Source organism: Suricata suricatta, chromosome 11, assembly GCF_006229205.1.
Source record: "Suricata suricatta isolate VVHF042 chromosome 11, meerkat_22Aug2017_6uvM2_HiC, whole genome shotgun sequence".
Taxonomy (NCBI): domain Eukaryota; kingdom Metazoa; phylum Chordata; class Mammalia; order Carnivora; family Herpestidae; genus Suricata; species Suricata suricatta.
Window position 1 is genome coordinate 58,357,429 of NC_043710.1, and position 17,508 is coordinate 58,374,936.

Genomic DNA, 17,508 nt, shown 5'->3' on the forward strand with positions numbered 1-17,508 from the left:
CAGTGATCCCTTGAGTGTGTGGCTAAATCTCAATTAGTACATTATGCAGATTAAAACCCTATAAAGCGGGATGCGTGGGTGGCTCAGTCAGTTAAGCCTCCGACTTTGGCTCAGGTCAGATCTCACGTTCTTGGGTTCAAGCCCCGTGTCAGGCTCTGTGCTGACTCAGGCTCTGTGCTGACAGCTAGCTCAGAGCCTGGAGCCTGCTTACGGTTCCGTGTCTCCTTCTCTCTCTGCCCCTCCCCCTCTCATGCTCTGTCTCTCTCTGTATCAAAAATACATAAAACATTAAAAAAATTAAAATAAAATAAAATAAAATAAAACCCTATAAAGCTTGCCAAGAACTTCCAAGAAAAGAAAATTACCAGAAAGTTCTAAGGACAATCTGCAGAGCACACACAGGGATGTGAAGTTCCATCCAGCAAGAGTAAAGAGACTTCAATAATTACAAAGGCATTCTTCAGAGACTCCAGAGGGCCATGCCCTAGAATGATTTATAACTAGAATGACTTTATAGCCTCTGCTAAAGAACTTAAAAACAGCCTCCAAAGGATCAAACTAACTGCAAGTCACTTAACTGCTTGTAGAAAAGTCCAAAATTCTTACAAGGAATACAACAAAATATAGCATCCAGCCTGTTCAAATCAGGTTAAAACCCAGAGGTAAATCTAAAACCTGGATAGCACTCCATACCAATGTTCAATGATCAAATCTGCTGTGTTGTTTCTGTGGGGTTTCATGAGTGGGTTACACAATGGTTTGCCTACAATTTTATGTACCAGTTTTAAAAATCCCTTTCTCCAGCAAAGCACTGCATTTCATCAGATGATTAAACACAGAATTACTATGTTTCAGCAACTTCACGTCTGAGTATATACCCAAAAAAATTTAAAGCAGAGTCTAGAAAATATATCTTAGACTCATGTTCATAGCATTATTCAAAATAGCCAAGATGTGGAAGTAATCCAAAAGTCCGTCAGCAAATGAATAGATCAGTAAAATGTGTTATATACACACCACGAAATATTATTCAGCCTGAAAAGGGAAGGAAATCCTGTCGCATGCTTTAACATGGATGAAACTTGAGGACACTATGCTAAGTGAAATAAGACAGTCACAAAAAAGACAAATACTATATGATTCCACTCATGTGGCAGCTAAAGTAGTCAAATTCATAGAAACTGAAAATGGAATGATGGTTATCAGGGTCTAAGGCAGGGAGAAAATAGTTTTTTTTTAATACCAGTATAATTAACAGACAGTGTTCTACTACTTTCAGGTATACAAGTACAGTGACTCAGCCATTCCACACATCACCCACTGCTCATCACAAGTGCACACCTTCGTCTCCATCCCGTTTCACCCACGTCTCCTCTCTGGGAACTATCAGTTCGTTCTCTATAGTTAAGAGTCTGTCTCTTTTCCCCCCTTTGTTCATTTGGGTTTTTTCCTTAAATTATATGAGTGAGATCATATGGTGCTTGTCTTTCTCTGACTGACTGACTTCATGTAACATTATACCCTCTAGCTCCAACCATGTCACTGTAAATGGCAAAATTTCATTTGTTTTATATATGTGTGCTATATAATAATAATAGCACATCTTCTATATCCATTTATATATCAACAGTCACTTGGGCTACTTATACAGTTTGGCTATTGTAAATAATGCTGCTATAAACACAGGGTACATGCATCCCTTTGAATTACTGTTTTTTGTATTTTGGAGGGTAAATACTCAGTAGTGCAATTAGTGGATATATAGTAGGGTAGTTCTATTTTTAACTTTTTGAGGGACTTATATTCTGTTTTTGTGGTTGTTTTTATAGTTTTTATCTAAGTCTTTCTTTTTCTCTTTGATGGCCTGCTGGTTTTTGTAGTGATATACTTGGATTCTTTTCTCTTCACTCTGTGCATATCTATTAGTGGTTTTTGATTTGCCATCACCGTTAGGTTTGTATCCAACATCTTCTGCACTTAGCAGTCTATATTCAGTTGATTGTTGCTTAAGTTTGAACCCATTCTTTACTCCTTTCTCCATGTTTTATATCCTTTTGTAAATCCCTGGACTAATTTTTTACAGAAATACTTACTTTTACTGTTTTCGTGTTTCCTACTTTTCATACTCTCACTTATGGTCTTTCCTTTCCACTCAAAGAGTTCCCTTTAATATTTCTTGTAGGGATGGCTTAGTGGGCATGAACTCCTTTAGTTTTTGTCTGAGAAACTCTCTCTCCTTTTATTCTAAATTACAGCCTTGCTGCAAAGAGTATTTTTGGCTGTAGATTATTCCCCTTTGAATATATCATTCCTTTCCCTTCTGGCTTGCAGTTTCTGCTGAAAAATCTGCTGATAGCCTAATAGGGTTGCTCTTGTATGTAACTGTCTTTTCTCTTACTACTTTTAAGATTTTTTTTCTTTATCTTTACTTTTTACCACTTTGATTACGATGTGTCCTGGGGTGGGCTTACTTTGGTTGATTTTATTGGGATATCTCTGTGCCTCCTGGATCTGGATAGCTGCTTCCTTCTCCAGATTAGGGAAGTTCTCAGCTCTTATTTCTTCAAATAAATTTTCTGCCCTTCCTCTTCTCTTTCTTCTCCTCTGGGAACCCTATAATGTGAATGTTATTATGCTTGATGGAGTCTCTGAGTTCCCTAAGTCTATTCTTGTTTTCATAATTGTTTCTCATTCGTTTAGCTTGGTTACTCTCCATCACTCTGCCTTTTAGGTTATTAAGCCATTCCTCTGCTTCTTTCAGCCTGCTATTTATTCCATCAAGTGTCTTTTTATTTATTGTGTTCTTATCCTGAATGGTTCTTTACATTTTCTATCTCTGTTTTAAGGGTCTCACTGATGGCCTCCACTCTCTTCTGAAGTCCAGTGAGTATCTTTATGATAATCACTTTAAATTCTCTATTAGGCATGTTACTTAGATCTGTTTCACTTGGGTCTCTTCCTGTGGTTTTATCCTGTTCATTAGTGACATACTCCTCTGTCTCCTCATTCTGCCTAGCTCTCTGTGTCTGTTTCTGTGTGTTAGGAAAGTTAGCTATGTCTCTTGCTCTGGAAAGTAGTGAGCAGGATGTGCACTTTTAAGTAAGTAAATTTTGTCCAGTTTTGTGTTTTTGGTTTTTTAATTCTTGGAAAAAATAGGATAGAATCTGCTTACTCCATATCATCTGGAACAGAAATTCCAGTAGCTATACTCCCTTGGATACGCTTTCACCTTTTTTGGTAGCTAGCCACACTTTAGCACTTATTAATTCTTGATATTACATTTTTCTTGTGCAAGTTACTGGTGTGGTATTTGTGTACTGGCTGGACTCTGACTGATATGCAATTTTTGGCAATGATAACGCTTAGATATGACCATAAACATGGATGGTGCAGGAACAATGGGCAAAGAAACTGAGGGGTTGGAAGGATCATCTACATCAAAGCTGAAGTCACAGAAATAATAGAAGAAAGAAAGACAGTATACCAAGAGCTCAATGGCTCAGCACCTTTAGCACATTATGCCATGGCCACCAGGCACTTCCACAAATGAATCCAGAGCTCTAATACAGTATCTCTTTTTAACACTGAGTCAAACATTCTGCATGACACAGTTGTCACTGTTGGGTAACATCAAGAATGCGAGTCAGCGGTCAGGAAATCTAGTTTTAATTCTGGCTTTATCATTTACATTCTAGCCTTACAACCTTAACACATTTCTCTTATTTGAATCTAGGTTCAAATCAAATTTCCTCATTTGTGAAATAGAACATTAACTTCTCTTCTGTTTGCCTCACAGAAAGACTGTAAGGGGAATTTGTACACACCACACATCTAATATACCCATGCGACAGATGAAGCCTTTCTACTTCCAGTTGCCCAAGTAGAGGTTCTACAGCAAAGCAGGTCATTTTGTCCTCACCCTTACTCTCATCCAAGTCTTCTTCTGGTTTCTCTTGGACACTGCTATATTCTACTACCCTTCTCCCTGACAATTCTCCCTCATACACTGCCAGATGAGTCTTTCTAAAACAATAAAGTAATCTGCCCTCTAAAATCTACCAGAGCTACCAGCACACAATCAGGGATCTCCATGATCCAGCTTTTGTGAGCCTCACAGCCATACCTCTTCCTCATACAGCCCTCTCTTGACCCAGAGCATATCACGTTCAGAATGCATACACATTAGCCTGCTAGTCTACAAACTTGTATTTCTCATTAGATGCCTTTGAATAAACTGTTTCCTCTGCCCGGAATACCTTCTTTCCCCATCTCTGATTGGCACAATAATATTTTTCCCTCAAGACAACACAAACACAATTCTGAGGACAAAGATCTTTTCCACACAGTAGGTGGTGGCCTTTTCCTCCACTGAGGTTCCCCTGCATTTGACTTCTTCGTCTCTGGAAGGCACTCACCACAAATGGTTTTAAACTCTGGCTGTTGTAAACATGCCACGTCTCCTTCACTGGATGGCAACAACTCATAGGCAGGGCTATATCTTATTTGCCTCTTTCTAGCACTCAGTAGGCGGCCTAGAATATAGTAGGTGCCCAGGGAATGTTAAGTAGATTGCTAACTCAGTGCATGGGGGGAAGCTGTTAGAATGGTTTGCAATGAGGACAAATGTGAATTATGTGCAGAGGCTATATAGCAGCTATATGATTTATGAGACTACATTGAGAATGTAGGGGTACAGATGTTTGCTTCATAAGGAAGAAATGGTTTGTGTGTGTGCTATGTGCATATGTGCCAAAAGAACAAAGGGCTTGCCCTCTCTACAACTTGGGCCACGCCATTTGTCTTCCATGGCATTGGCCTTATCTCCTCCCCACCCCAGCCCCCACTTTCCTACCTTAATTGTATATCACTCTCCAGGCCATAGGCCCCTTGTTCAACAGCTTTCTCAAATGACATCATGGTATTCTCAGGCCCCAACTGTGAAAGAAAAGAACATCAGTCCCTATACCTCAGAATCTCTCTTCCCAACATTCCTTTATGGCTGGGAGGCAGTGCAGTAATGAAAGAGCTTTAGGAAGCCGAGTCTGAATCCCTTGGCACTTTTTTCAAAGAGCCTACCTTATATTCTCCTCTACTCAGTCTGATTCTGGGACTCTGCTCATGTGAGGCAAACTAAAAGTTAGGTGATCCGGGTTCAAGTCCAACCTCTACGATTAACTCCTTATTCTTGTCATTTCAAGCCAACCCCTTTACCTCTGCAGGGATTCCTGTGGTTCTGAGGTCCCATTCTCTCATCCACACACCCCATGCATACCTCTACTCACCACGCTCAGACCTACCATGGGCGCACCTCGGTGTCCAAAGAAGTCTGGCTTGGGTCCCAATTTATCCTCCTCTTGAATGCAGGGAGAAAGAATCCCCCATGGCACAAAATAGAGGCATAAAAGGATAAGGATAAAAGGCAATCCAATAGCCACCTGTAGAGCTGAAAAATTAGGAGAGAAGGAAGTGAGGAGAAAGCACAAAAGGAATGGAGAACTATCTCCAGCAACTAAGTATCCCAGCAGCAGTCAGTAAATACCTAGTCTATTGGTTTCATAGACTCTGTGGACTGGCTGATTCACTCTCTATTTCTGTCACACCTTCATTATTTTCAATGATTTGAAAGTACAGGACTATCCAAATATTAGCATTATTATTAAGAAAACACTGGAACTGTACATTTACAAAGAAATGAACTGCACAGGAGGTAGAGTAATTTGACTCCTTCTGAGAAAGCCCTGCAACTTGTAAAGATAGGCCTAAAGTGCCCATATTTAAGGCTGTGCAATATTAGTGGAAGGGGCACTACCTGAATCTGAGTTCAAAGCCAGGCTCTATCACTTTATAATCGCGTCACTAAGGACATGTTGTTTAACCTCTTTAGGTCATCATTTTCTTCATTCTGAAAAATGGGGCTATCTTGCTGAAAACCTCCCTCACAGAACTGATAGGACAGCGATGAGCCATAACAGGTAATCAGTAAGTGTTAGGTACTTGCTCTTCTGTTTCTCTCTCCCCTGCCCCGCCCGCACAGCCTGTCCACAACACCTATTATCACTGGCAATTCCCCCAGAACTTACTATTTCAGACCTCTGAGAATTTTACCCATCTGCACATGTTTAAGTTACCACTTATGCTCCAGTCACTTGCAAATCTAGATCTTCAGCTCTAACCTCTCAACTTTGTGAGTATAGTACATCCCTTGGCTGTTTCTCTGTCATAATATGTCATCTTGAATCTTCTCATCCTAACTAAAATTTAGGAAACGAAAAAGAAGAGTTATCATCCCCTTTAAGTCTTGCCCCAGAAACATTTCCTAAAACCCACCCTCTGCTTACTCATACACCCCATACAAGCACACAACGGCAAAAGTCTCAAGCCAGTCTTTCTTTTGGCTGTATCCCTCCACAGGTCAGAAAGCAAACACTCCTTGTTTAACCAACAGTAAAAAGAGAGATGCAGAGAAAAGAATCTATTTTTTTTTTTTTTAGTAAAGGTGCTGAAAGATAACTTCATTCTCAAAACAAGTTAGTATAAGGCTCTGATTCTCTTTTGTTTCCATGATACTAAGGCAAAGAAAAGAATGGAAAGGAAATCAGCGGCAGAGACAGACATTTCTGCTTCTGCTGTAAGTCCCCAGGTGTGACAGGGCCTCACAGGAGACTGCTTTGAATTACTAGGATGGAACCAGTGGTATCTGGACCTAGCATAAGTTCACTAGTCAAAACTAGGAATATTTGATACAAACAAAAGGAACTGTGACTTGTACCATCACTGGTCAGATTAAAATGTACCTCTATTCTCACCCCACCCTCAATCCATTTCCAAATTATATGTAATAACATAGAGAAAATTCTTATTTTTCTAGAGGAAGAATCCCTCTTCGGAAGGAGGCTTTTGGGTTAGGGAAATGCTATGACAGGCCACATATGGTTGTGAATTCAACCATAAAGAGCATGTCTGAATAACAAGCTAAATGAATTTCCAAAAGTCATAGTGGTGGCTATCTACCAAGCTTGCATTTTGCTGAGTAGAGAACACAAGCTAACGTCAGAGCTGAAAGAATCAGTCAGGGTTCCACCCACACGACATACCTTCTTCTTCCAAATGGGTCAAGTAGAAGGCCACAGGCCAGGAAAGGATAATCATCACACTTATGCCACTCAGATGCACATAGGGAGCAAAGATCTGGGAGAAAGCCAAAAGTTAGGCTGAACACATCTAGACAGACAGTGCTAGACCTATAGAATGATGCTTACCTGCAGTGACAGTCCGGCTGTCAGCCACTTGTCTTGCCAGAACTTGCATAAAATCCACAAAAAAAATGAGCACAGCAGAATCACTAACAGAATCAGGATCTGGGGAAACAGAAAGAATCTCCTGACTTCCAGGCACTAGGACTGAATCAGAACTCTCCTTGGGAATCATATGTGTGTCCCAACAATGTCAGGGACCTCATTCCTTCATCCTTTTCATCTGTCTTGCAAATCCCCAATATGGACTGGATCCAATCACTTACCTTTTTCTTTGCTGGACAGCACGGCTGGAAGAGAATTACTCGGCTATGTGGTTTGATGCCTTTACTAATTTATCATCTCCAGCCTCAGATGAGCTCTTAACATTGCTTGGCATCTCTCACTCCATGGCAACGGCCACTATAAATGCTCACTACTTTTTTATATATGACTCAACACAATCACAAGTAAATAATATTTTGTTATTGCCTTTTTGATGTATGTTTTCCCCAAAGGACTATAACATTCATGGTATCAGGGACAATACTTGTTTATGATTATATCCTCACTACCTTGCAGAATGTTTGGCACATACTAAGCATCCAATAAATATTTGTTGAACAGAGAAAGAAAAATCTTCCTGCCAAGACACTACACACTTCACAGAAAAAACAACACTGAGCTCCAGAAAACATAAAACTTTAAGTCTGACCCTTTAAAAACAAATGTAGTTTTTCTACATCTGTGCTGCCCTCTAAAGAGTGTTTAGTTACCTCCCTCCCACTACCTACTTAAGTAATTGACTCCATAACTAAACCTTCTCATAAAATACCTCCAGGCTTTGCTGGCTTAAATGGTTCATCTACCAGACATTTAAGGAACAAATATTTCCAATTTTTAACAAACTCTTCCAGAGAATAGAAAAAGAGGGAATACATTCTAACGTGTGTTGTATAGCCAACAAAACATTCACACCCAAAGTCAAGAAGGACATTATAAAAAAGAAAAAGTACAGGCATACCTTGGATATATTCCAGACCACAATAAAGTATTACACTAAAGCAAATCAGATGGACTTTTTGCTTTTCTAATGCATACAAAAATTATGCTTATACTATACTGTAGTCTATTAAGTGTGCAATAGCATTATGTCTAAAAAAACAATGTATATACCTTAATTCAAAGTTACTTTATTACTAACAGTGTTAAGCATCATCTGAGCTTTCGGTGAGTCATAATGTTTTTGCTGATGGAAGGTCCTGCCTCAGTGTCATGGCTGCTTGACTCATCAGGGTGGTGGTTGCTGAAGGCAGGGGTGGGCGGCACAATTTCTTAAAATAAGACAACAATGAAGTTTGCTCTATCCATTGACTCTTCCTTTCATGAGCGATTTCTCTGCAGCATGTGATGCTACCTGACAGCATTTCACCCACAATAAAACTTCTTTCTAAACTGGAGTCCATCCTCTCAAACTCTGCCACTGCTTTACCAAGTAAGTGTATATAATATTCTAAGCCCTTTGTGTCATTTCAACAATCTTCACAGCATCTTCCCTAGGAGTAAATTCCATCTCAAGAAACCATGTTCTTTGCTCATCTGTAAGAAGTAACCCCTTGGGGCTCCTCGGTGGCTCAGTCGGTTAAGCATCTGAGTCTTGATTTTGGAGCAGGTCAGGATACCAGGGTGGTGAGACTGACCCCACACTGGGCTCTGTACTGGGCATGGAGCCTGCTTGGGATATTCTTTCTCCTTCTGTCCCATCCCAGCTCACACACACTCTCTCTCTTAAAACAAAACAAAAAAAGTAACTCCTCATCCATTCAAGTTCTATCATGAGATTACAGCAATTCAGTCACATCCTCAAGCTCCAATACTAATTCTAGTCTTGCTATTCCTACTATGTCTGCAGTTACTCCCTCCACTCAAGTCTTGAACCCATCAAAGTAATCCATGAGTGCTGGAATCCACTTCTTCCAAACTCCTGTTCATGTTGATATTTTGACCTCTTCCCATGAATCACAAATGTTCTTCAGGACATCCTGAATGTGGAATCCTTCTAGAAGGTTTTCAATTTACTTTGCCCAGATCCATAAGAGGAATCACTACCTGCAGCTATAGCTTTATGAAATGTATTTCTTAAATAAAAATAAGACTTGATAGTCAAAATGACTCCTTGATCCATGGGCTGCAGATGGATTAGCAGGCACAAAAACAACATTCATTTTGTTGTACCTCTCTAGCAGAGCTTTTGGGTGACCAGGTGTCGTCAATGAGCAGTGATATTTTGAAAGAAAAAAATTTCTAAGCAGTTGGTCTCAACAGTGGGCTTAAAATATGCAGTAAACCATGTTGTAAACAGATGTGCTGCCGTTCGGGCTTTGTAGCAACGGCAGAGTAGAGTTAGCACAATTCCTCAGGACCCAAGGGTTTTTGGAATGGTAAATAACCTCAACTTAGGTCACCAGCTACATTAGCCCTTAACGAGAGAGCCAGCCTGTCATTTCAAGCTTTGAAGCCAGGCACTGACCTCTCCTCCCCAGCTGTGGAAGTCCTAGATGGCATCTTCTAATGCAAGGCTGTTTTGACTATATTGAAAATCTGTTGTTAAATAACCTATTAAAACAGAAGCAACCCAACACAAACCTTCACGAATCATCTTACCTATGCCTTTTGGGTAACTTGCTGCAGCTTCTCCATCAGCACTTGCTGCTTCACTTTGCACTTTTATGTTATGGAGACAGCTTCCTTCCCTAAACCTCATGAACCAACTTCTGTTTGCTTCAGACTTCTCTTCGGCAACTTACTTATCTCTCTTCGCCTTCACAGAATTGAAGAGAGTTAAGGCCTTCCTCGGGATTAGGCTTTGGCTTAAGGAAATGCTGTAGCTGGTTTGATTTTCTATCAGACCACTAAAACTTTCTTCATATCAGAAATAAGGCTGTTTTGCCTTTTTATAAATCATGTGTTTATCAGAATAGCACTTTTGATTTCCTTCAGGGACTTTGCCTTTGCATTCATAGCATGGCTGTTTGGTGCAAGAGGCCTGGCTTTTGGCTTATCTCTGCTTTTGACATGCCTTCCTCACTGAGCTTAATCATTTCTAGCTTTTTATTAACTGGAACACTTAGAGGCCATTGTACAGCTATTAACTGGCCTAATTTCAATATGGTTATGTTTCAGGGAATAGGGAGGCTTCAGGAAAGGGAGAGAGACCAGGGTATGGCCAGTAGGTGGAGCAATCAGAATACACACATTTATCAATTAAGTTCACTATCACATATAAGGGTGTATGTAGTTCATGGTGACCCAGAACATTAACAATAGTAACACAAAAATCACTGATGACAGATCAGCATAACAAATATAATAATAAACAAAAAGTGTGAAATGTTGTAAGAATTACAAAATGTGATACAGGACACAAAATAGAGTAAATGCTGTTGGGAAAATGGTGCCAGTGACTTGCTGGACACACAGTTGCCACAAACCTTCAATTTGTGAAAGAACAGTATCTGCAAACTATAAAAAAGTAAAGCACAGTAAAACAAGGCATGCCTGAACACGCCAATCTCCCGTGTACAGAGATGCAAAAATCTTACATAACCTGTTAACAAAACAGAAGCATCCTAATACAAAGGTTATTGTCAAATCAGACTCGCATGAATCTTATAGGATTCTATAATCTTCCCAACAACGAACTTATTAATGATTTAAAGGATACAGGCAATTATAAAGTACATGTAAAACAGATTCCCTTGGAGAAATGTGACCCTGTCAAATGCGGCTACTCATAAAAAGGTCTAGAGTGCATTCTAATTTGGGGACTTAAAGTGTGGGGTGTGTTTTTTTCACTGAACTACAGCTGACACAATGTTACGTTAGTTTTAGGTATACAGCATAATGCCTGAGTAAGTCTCTCCATATTATGTTCTGCTCACCACACAGAGAGCCACCATCTACACCGCACAACACCAGTACAGTACCGTTGATTATATTTCCTATTCAGTACCACCTCTCATCTCTGTGACGTATTCATTCCATAACTGGAAGCTAGACCTCCCACAACCTGAACATTCCCCCTTTTTGCTTATCCCTACTTTCCCTCTGGCAACCACCAGTTTGTTCTCTGTATTCATGAATCTGTTTTTGCTTTTTGTTTGTTCATTTGTTTTTTAGAATCCACATACACGTGTAATCATATGGTATTTATCTTTCTCTATTTCACCTAGCATAGTACCCTCTAAGTCCATCTATGTTGTGGCAAGATCTCATTTTTAATGGCTGCATAATATTCCATTATGTATGTATACCACATCTTTTTTTCCCATTCATCAACAGACATTTAGACTGCTTCCATATCTTTTCATTCTCTTAAGAAGCAGCCTCTCCTCCCAAGTCTGACAGGCCTAATTTTTCATGATTTGAAGACCCAACCAAGGAAGTTACCTTCCAAGGGGATGCCAACTCTTCTTATACCCCACTTCCATCACCTCTCATTTCCTACAGATTCATAACAGGAATTAGATCCCAGAATACCTTAAGATACAAAGGCTCTGTTAATTTAAATTGACTAAAACCCCTGTAGAATATGTATGGGAATGAATCCTAAGGTTGCTAGACAAGGAGAAGAGAACATAATTTTAGATCAGGATAAACTCATTGATTTGAGTGCACTTACCAGAGATTCTGAATTGAATACACTAGAATTCAGGTATTACACATCTCAAAGTGTTTCTAACTGTTGGGTTATCTGAAACCTTGGCTCACTAGTGGCCTATGCTTAATGAAATCGGGGCACCAGGAGTTCCTTGGTGTAATATAGAAAAAACAATCCAAAGATTTATTGAGAAAAGCTTGCTGGAATGCTATTACCTATGATCAGGTAACTCATTCCCCATCATATGTTATGGGAGGTCTCAGGGCACAATGCAAAATACCATAATCAGCAAGGTGTCATTATGAAAAGCACCATAGAGGCTAAACCTCTATGCCTGAATAAAGGTGAGAAATACTGCCAGTGAAACTGGCTTCCTGATTTCAAAGGCAGTAATGAGATCCTACTGTGGCAGAGGTCAAGTAGCAGCATGAACTGCTAGAGGCAAGGTAAGCATGATTTCTAAAATACACACAAGCCTGGAATGGTAACCAGAATGGTTTAACTCACGAGGATTATTTTTTTTAAAAATTGAGTATGGTTGATACACAGTATTAGTTTCAGGTGTACAACACAGTGATTCGACAATTCTCTATGTTACGTTGCGCTCACAAGTGTAGCCACCATCTGTCACCGGGCAACACTACTAGGGTACCACTAACTGTGTTCCCCATGCTGTACCTCTTATTGCTGTGACTTATTCATTCCGTACCTGGAAGCCTGTGTCTCCCACTCCCCTTCACCCACTTTGCCCAACCTCCCACTCTCCTTCCCTAAAACTACCAGTTTGTTCTTTGCATTTATTGGAATGATTTTGCCTTTTGTCTATTCATTCATTTTCTTTTTTAGATTTCATATGATTCTTGGTAGTGACTGACTGATCATGGCATCCCAACTCCAAAACAGCTGATCTCAATAAGGCCTATTTTTTCACTTCTCAATCTACATACTTTCCCTATAATATCCTATGACTTCAATTTTAATCTTTTCTAATAACTCTTACATTTACACTTTCAGTTCATACTTCTCATTTGAGTAAGAGGAAATTTAAGGGGACCACTCAGAGTTTGGTATGTTTCTGGGCTTAAAGAAAAACAAAGAATGTATCAAACCATGCCTCAAAAGACTCTCTAAAAAAAGCAAGAGGCGGTGGCTAAGGCTGCTCAAGCCTGTGGCAGAACAAAATGAGGGAGGCTAGTTGGAAATGAGCTGCACGTACAAGATGTTGGGGCAAATATGCTACCTTTCTGTGGACCAGATATGATACTCTGAGAGACATCATTCGGAAGTCATTTTAAAGGGCTCCAAACTAAGGGAAGATCAAAAAGACCTCAAGAGAGAAATTTCTGGGGATATTTCTGCACCAAGAAAGGTGCAGTCAAGTTCTCTGAAAATACACACAGGAAAAGCCTGTGGCATAAATAGCCAACAACTAGGCATTTCCCTGGTCCAGCATCAACCCCAGATGACCCTGCCCCTCCTTATGCAACCATGTTCTTTAATCCTATCTCCTCTTTCCCTCACTATCAGTGCAAGCTTCCATACCTGGGTCAGGCCCAAAGAAAGAGAGAAAAAGTCTTATAATCTTGAAGTTTGGGTTATTAGAATGAGCTGAAATTTTTAATGACTGAAATAAGAATGTTCTTGTAACTTTCTAAGGGACTAAGAAAGTACAGAGCTTGCCTAAGATGTTACTGGGATGGGAAGAACAGAGTCACAGAGTGAGTTTAACAAGAAGTGGTGAGAAAAAATAAAGTTTGAGTTCAGTCCCTTCAGTAAATCAGTTACAGGTTAGAAATTTAATGATTTCAATTAAAACAGTGTAAGTAGATCCGTTCTAACAGGAACAATGAAAGAAAGGGTGACTCTACTTCACACTGACTGCCTAAGAGGCACATTCAGTCCTGACCCAAGGTCTCCTACAAAGGTTCAGAGTCCTACCTTATGACACCAGTGCAGGTATAGTTCATACCCTTCCCAAATCAACAAAAATCCAAGTACCTGGAAAAGCAAAGAAGAAAAAGGAGGTTATTTTGAAATCATCAAGTTGCTGTCCAAAGTGCTGTTCTGTAGCTCAAAATTTCTTTCAGAGTCTAGCACTACATTCACTTCTTGTGATGCCTGCACTTGTCAGCCTCTGGTACTTTGTCATGTTGCACCTCTGCCTGAAAAGCTCTCCCTCTCCATGCCACTGATGCTTCAAAGGCAGTTCAAATGTCACCTTCTATTTGTAACTTTCACCAGCAACCCCAAGAATTATTATTGCCTGTTATTTCATGACAATCACCGTACTGACATCCTTCCTGAGTTTCTACCAACTTATTTTCCCTATGATGAACTGTATTCCTAGTGTGACTTAGACCCACTTGTGAGAGAAGAGAGGGCAAGGGCCAACCCTTCCAATAGTTATTTAAAAGCTCTTTCTGGGGTGTCTGGGTGGCTGAGTCAACTAAGCATCTGAGAGCTTGGTTTAGGCTCAGGTCAGGAGATTGAGCCTTCATACGGTACAGAGCCCGCTTGATTCTCTCTCTCCCCCTCACCCCCAACATGCACTCACTTGCTCTTCTCTCAAAAAAGAAACTTTAAAAAAATTAAAAGTATAAAATTTTTTTCTTGAGGAATCAATGCCATTGTTACAACTGTTAACCGCCGTTGTTAATCGTGGTATTTACTCAATAAATCTCAATTAGATTTGCTTATAAATCTAGCCAGTCACCAAATACAGAGTCACAAACAAAATCAGAACCCTCAGATGCTCAGGATATTAATCAGAGTTGGACTTTATAAATCTCTTAGCCTTTTTATCAAAATAACTATATGTATCTCATTTCATTGGTTCTTTATGTAGCCACACAAAATATCATCTTATTAAATATTCTTATTTGAAAGAAAAGAAATTGAGGCTCAAAGGGTTATACAACTTGACCAAGGTTACAAAGTAACCTAATGACAGAAATAGAACTCAGGTTTTCCTCTTTGTTCATTGTTATTGCTACCACTTATATCCAAAAAGAGGTAGAGCAGAATAGAAAGTTTGTGATAGGGGTCCCTGGGTCGCCCAGTTGGTTAAGTGGCCAACTTCAGCTCAGGTCATGATCTCACAGCTCACGGGTTGAAGCCCTGTGTCAGGCTCTGTGCTGCCAACTCAGAGCCTGGAGCCTGCTTCGGATTCTGTGTCTCCCTCTTTCTCTCTCTCTCTGCCCCTCCCCTGCTTATGCTGTCTCTCTCAAGAATAAACATTTTCTAAGAAAAAGAAAGTTTGCTATAATATATTGCTTTATTGGACACTGGAACTCATTCCCACCTTAGAAGCTAATGATACCATTCACTTCACGTTCACTGTCTATAAAAGCAATACAATTCAGAGGTGAAAGTTTGGCTCAGAGCACATCCTTCACCTGTATTTTCCCCATTAAAAAGAGAAATTTCTATCCAACCTCTCTGCCTACAGCCACCCTTCACACCACAACTTTCAGGATGGTTTTCCTAAAATAGAAATCTGATTTATGCCAAATGGCTTAGCCTTACTTTCGAGCCCTTCCAAAATCTGTCACAAGCCTATCTTTTTAGCCTTGTTCTCCATTGTTCTTCATTACACCCTACATTCCCACAGAACTGACCTTTCCCTCTTAGCTAGTCACACTACATATTTTTGTCTTGCCAACTTTGTCATGATGTTCCTGCCACCTGGAATATTCTTCTCTCATCCCCATATACACACGTCCAAATCCAACATCCCTTCAAAATTATACATCAGTGACACCTCTTACAAGAAGTCTTACTTAATTCTTTTGGTCACAAGTTACCTTTTCCTTTTCAGAACCCATGTAGAACTTTTTTTAGGCCTAATGACAAACATAATGTTAGCTACTTCTGTCTATGACTTAGTTGCTCTACTAGTGTCTAAACTCATTAAGATGTTATTATAACTTTACATCTCATGCTGATCTCTTTGAAGTGCTCTACATGAAAATGGAAACTGCATATATTTTGTGGATCACTGTACATGCAGTACTTTTCATATAATGATTAACAAATTTGATTTTTAAAAATGCAAATGGCAATGGATTTTAGGTGTGGGGCTTTTCTGCACCAGAAAGGAAATCGGGGTGCCCGGATAGCTCAGTCAGTTGGGCTACCGACTTCGGCTCAGGTCATGATCTTTCAGCCCACAGTCTGTGGATTTGGGCCCCACATCAGGCTCTGTGCTGATGGCTCGGAGCCTGGACCCTGATTCAGTCCACTGCACTCTGCTCCTCCCCCACTCACTGTCTCCCTGTCTCTCTCTCTTTCTCTCAAAATAATAAACACTAAAAAAAATTAAGGAAAGGTAATTTTGAAATCAGAGAAACATATATATAAGTGTACACTGGAAAACCCCTATTACCTGAAAACTATCCTCTCATAAGCTTTCCATTTCTACAGACTTTTCTCTTCCCTGGCCTGGATTTCTCATACCACACCACATTCCTATGTCAGCAACAGAGACAGTCAATATTGCCAAAAGACTTGCTAAAATGTACTCAGCCCCTACACTAGAGGGCTAGCATTTGGTATTTTTGTGTTTATCTTTTCAAAAAAAAATTTTTTTTAATTCCAGTTGGTTAACATACAGAGAAGTATTAGTTTCAGGGCAGAATTCAGTAATTCATCACTTATATGTAACACCCAGTGCTCATCATAACAAGTGCCCTGCTTAATGCTCATCACCTATCTAGCCTACCTCCAACCCCCTTCCCTCCATCAACCCTGAGTTTATTCTCTATCTGTAAGTCTCTTAAAGTTTGTTTCCCTTTTTCTCCACACCCCATATGTTCATTGTTTTATTTCTTAAATTCCACATATGTGTGCAATCATATGTATGTCTTTCTCTGACTTATTTCACTTAGCATAATACATTCGAGCTACATCTGTAACATTGCAAATTGCAAGATTTCCTTCTTTTTGATGGCCGAGTAATATTCTATTATAAATATATATACCACATCTTCTTTATCCCCTCATCAGTCAATGGACGTTTGGGTTCTCTCTACAGTCTGGGTATTGTTGATAATGCAGCTGTAAACATCGAGGTGCATGTACCCATCCGAATCTGCATTTTTGTCTCCTTTGGGAAAATACCTAGTACTGCAATTGCTGGATCTTATGGATCTTAGGGTAGTACTATTGTTCACTTTTTAAGGAACCTCCATACTGTTCTCCAGGGTGGCTACACCACTTTGCATTTCCATGAACAGTGCAGGAGGGTTCTTTCTCGGCATTCTCACCAATGCCTGTTGTTTTTAGTGTTATTAATTTTAGCAACTCTGACAGATATGAGGTAGTATCTAATCATGGTTTTTGCTTTGTTATTTCCCTGATGATGAGGGATGTTGAGCATCTTTTTATGTGTCTGTCAGCCATCTGGATGTCTTCTTTGGAATGGTGTCTATTCATGTCTTCTGCATATTTCGTAACTGGGTTAATTTGTTTTTTAGGTGTTGAGTTTGAAAAATTCTTTATATGTTTTGGATACTAACCCTTTATCAGATATGGCATTTGCAAATATCTTCTCCCATTCCACTGGCTGCCTTTTAATTTTGTTTATTGTTTCCTTCACTGTGCAGAAGGTTTTTAACT

General features: G+C 39.7%; 1 protein-coding gene across 1 annotated transcript in view; it reads right to left on the minus strand.

The window, feature by feature from the left end:
- GDPD4 (glycerophosphodiester phosphodiesterase domain containing 4) overlaps positions 1-17,508 on the minus strand; it is a 104,166-nt gene that overhangs the window by 52,284 nt on the left and 34,374 nt on the right. Inside the window, exons 5-10 of the mRNA XM_029957242.1 lie at positions 13,831-13,890; positions 7,260-7,358; positions 7,095-7,188; positions 6,174-6,251; positions 5,298-5,443; positions 4,853-4,935 (exon numbers count right to left, since the gene is read on the minus strand). Of these exons, the coding sequence (XP_029813102.1) occupies positions 4,853-4,935; positions 5,298-5,443; positions 6,174-6,251; positions 7,095-7,188; positions 7,260-7,358; positions 13,831-13,890 (560 nt within the window). The remainder of the gene's footprint in view (positions 1-4,852; positions 4,936-5,297; positions 5,444-6,173; positions 6,252-7,094; positions 7,189-7,259; positions 7,359-13,830; positions 13,891-17,508) is intronic.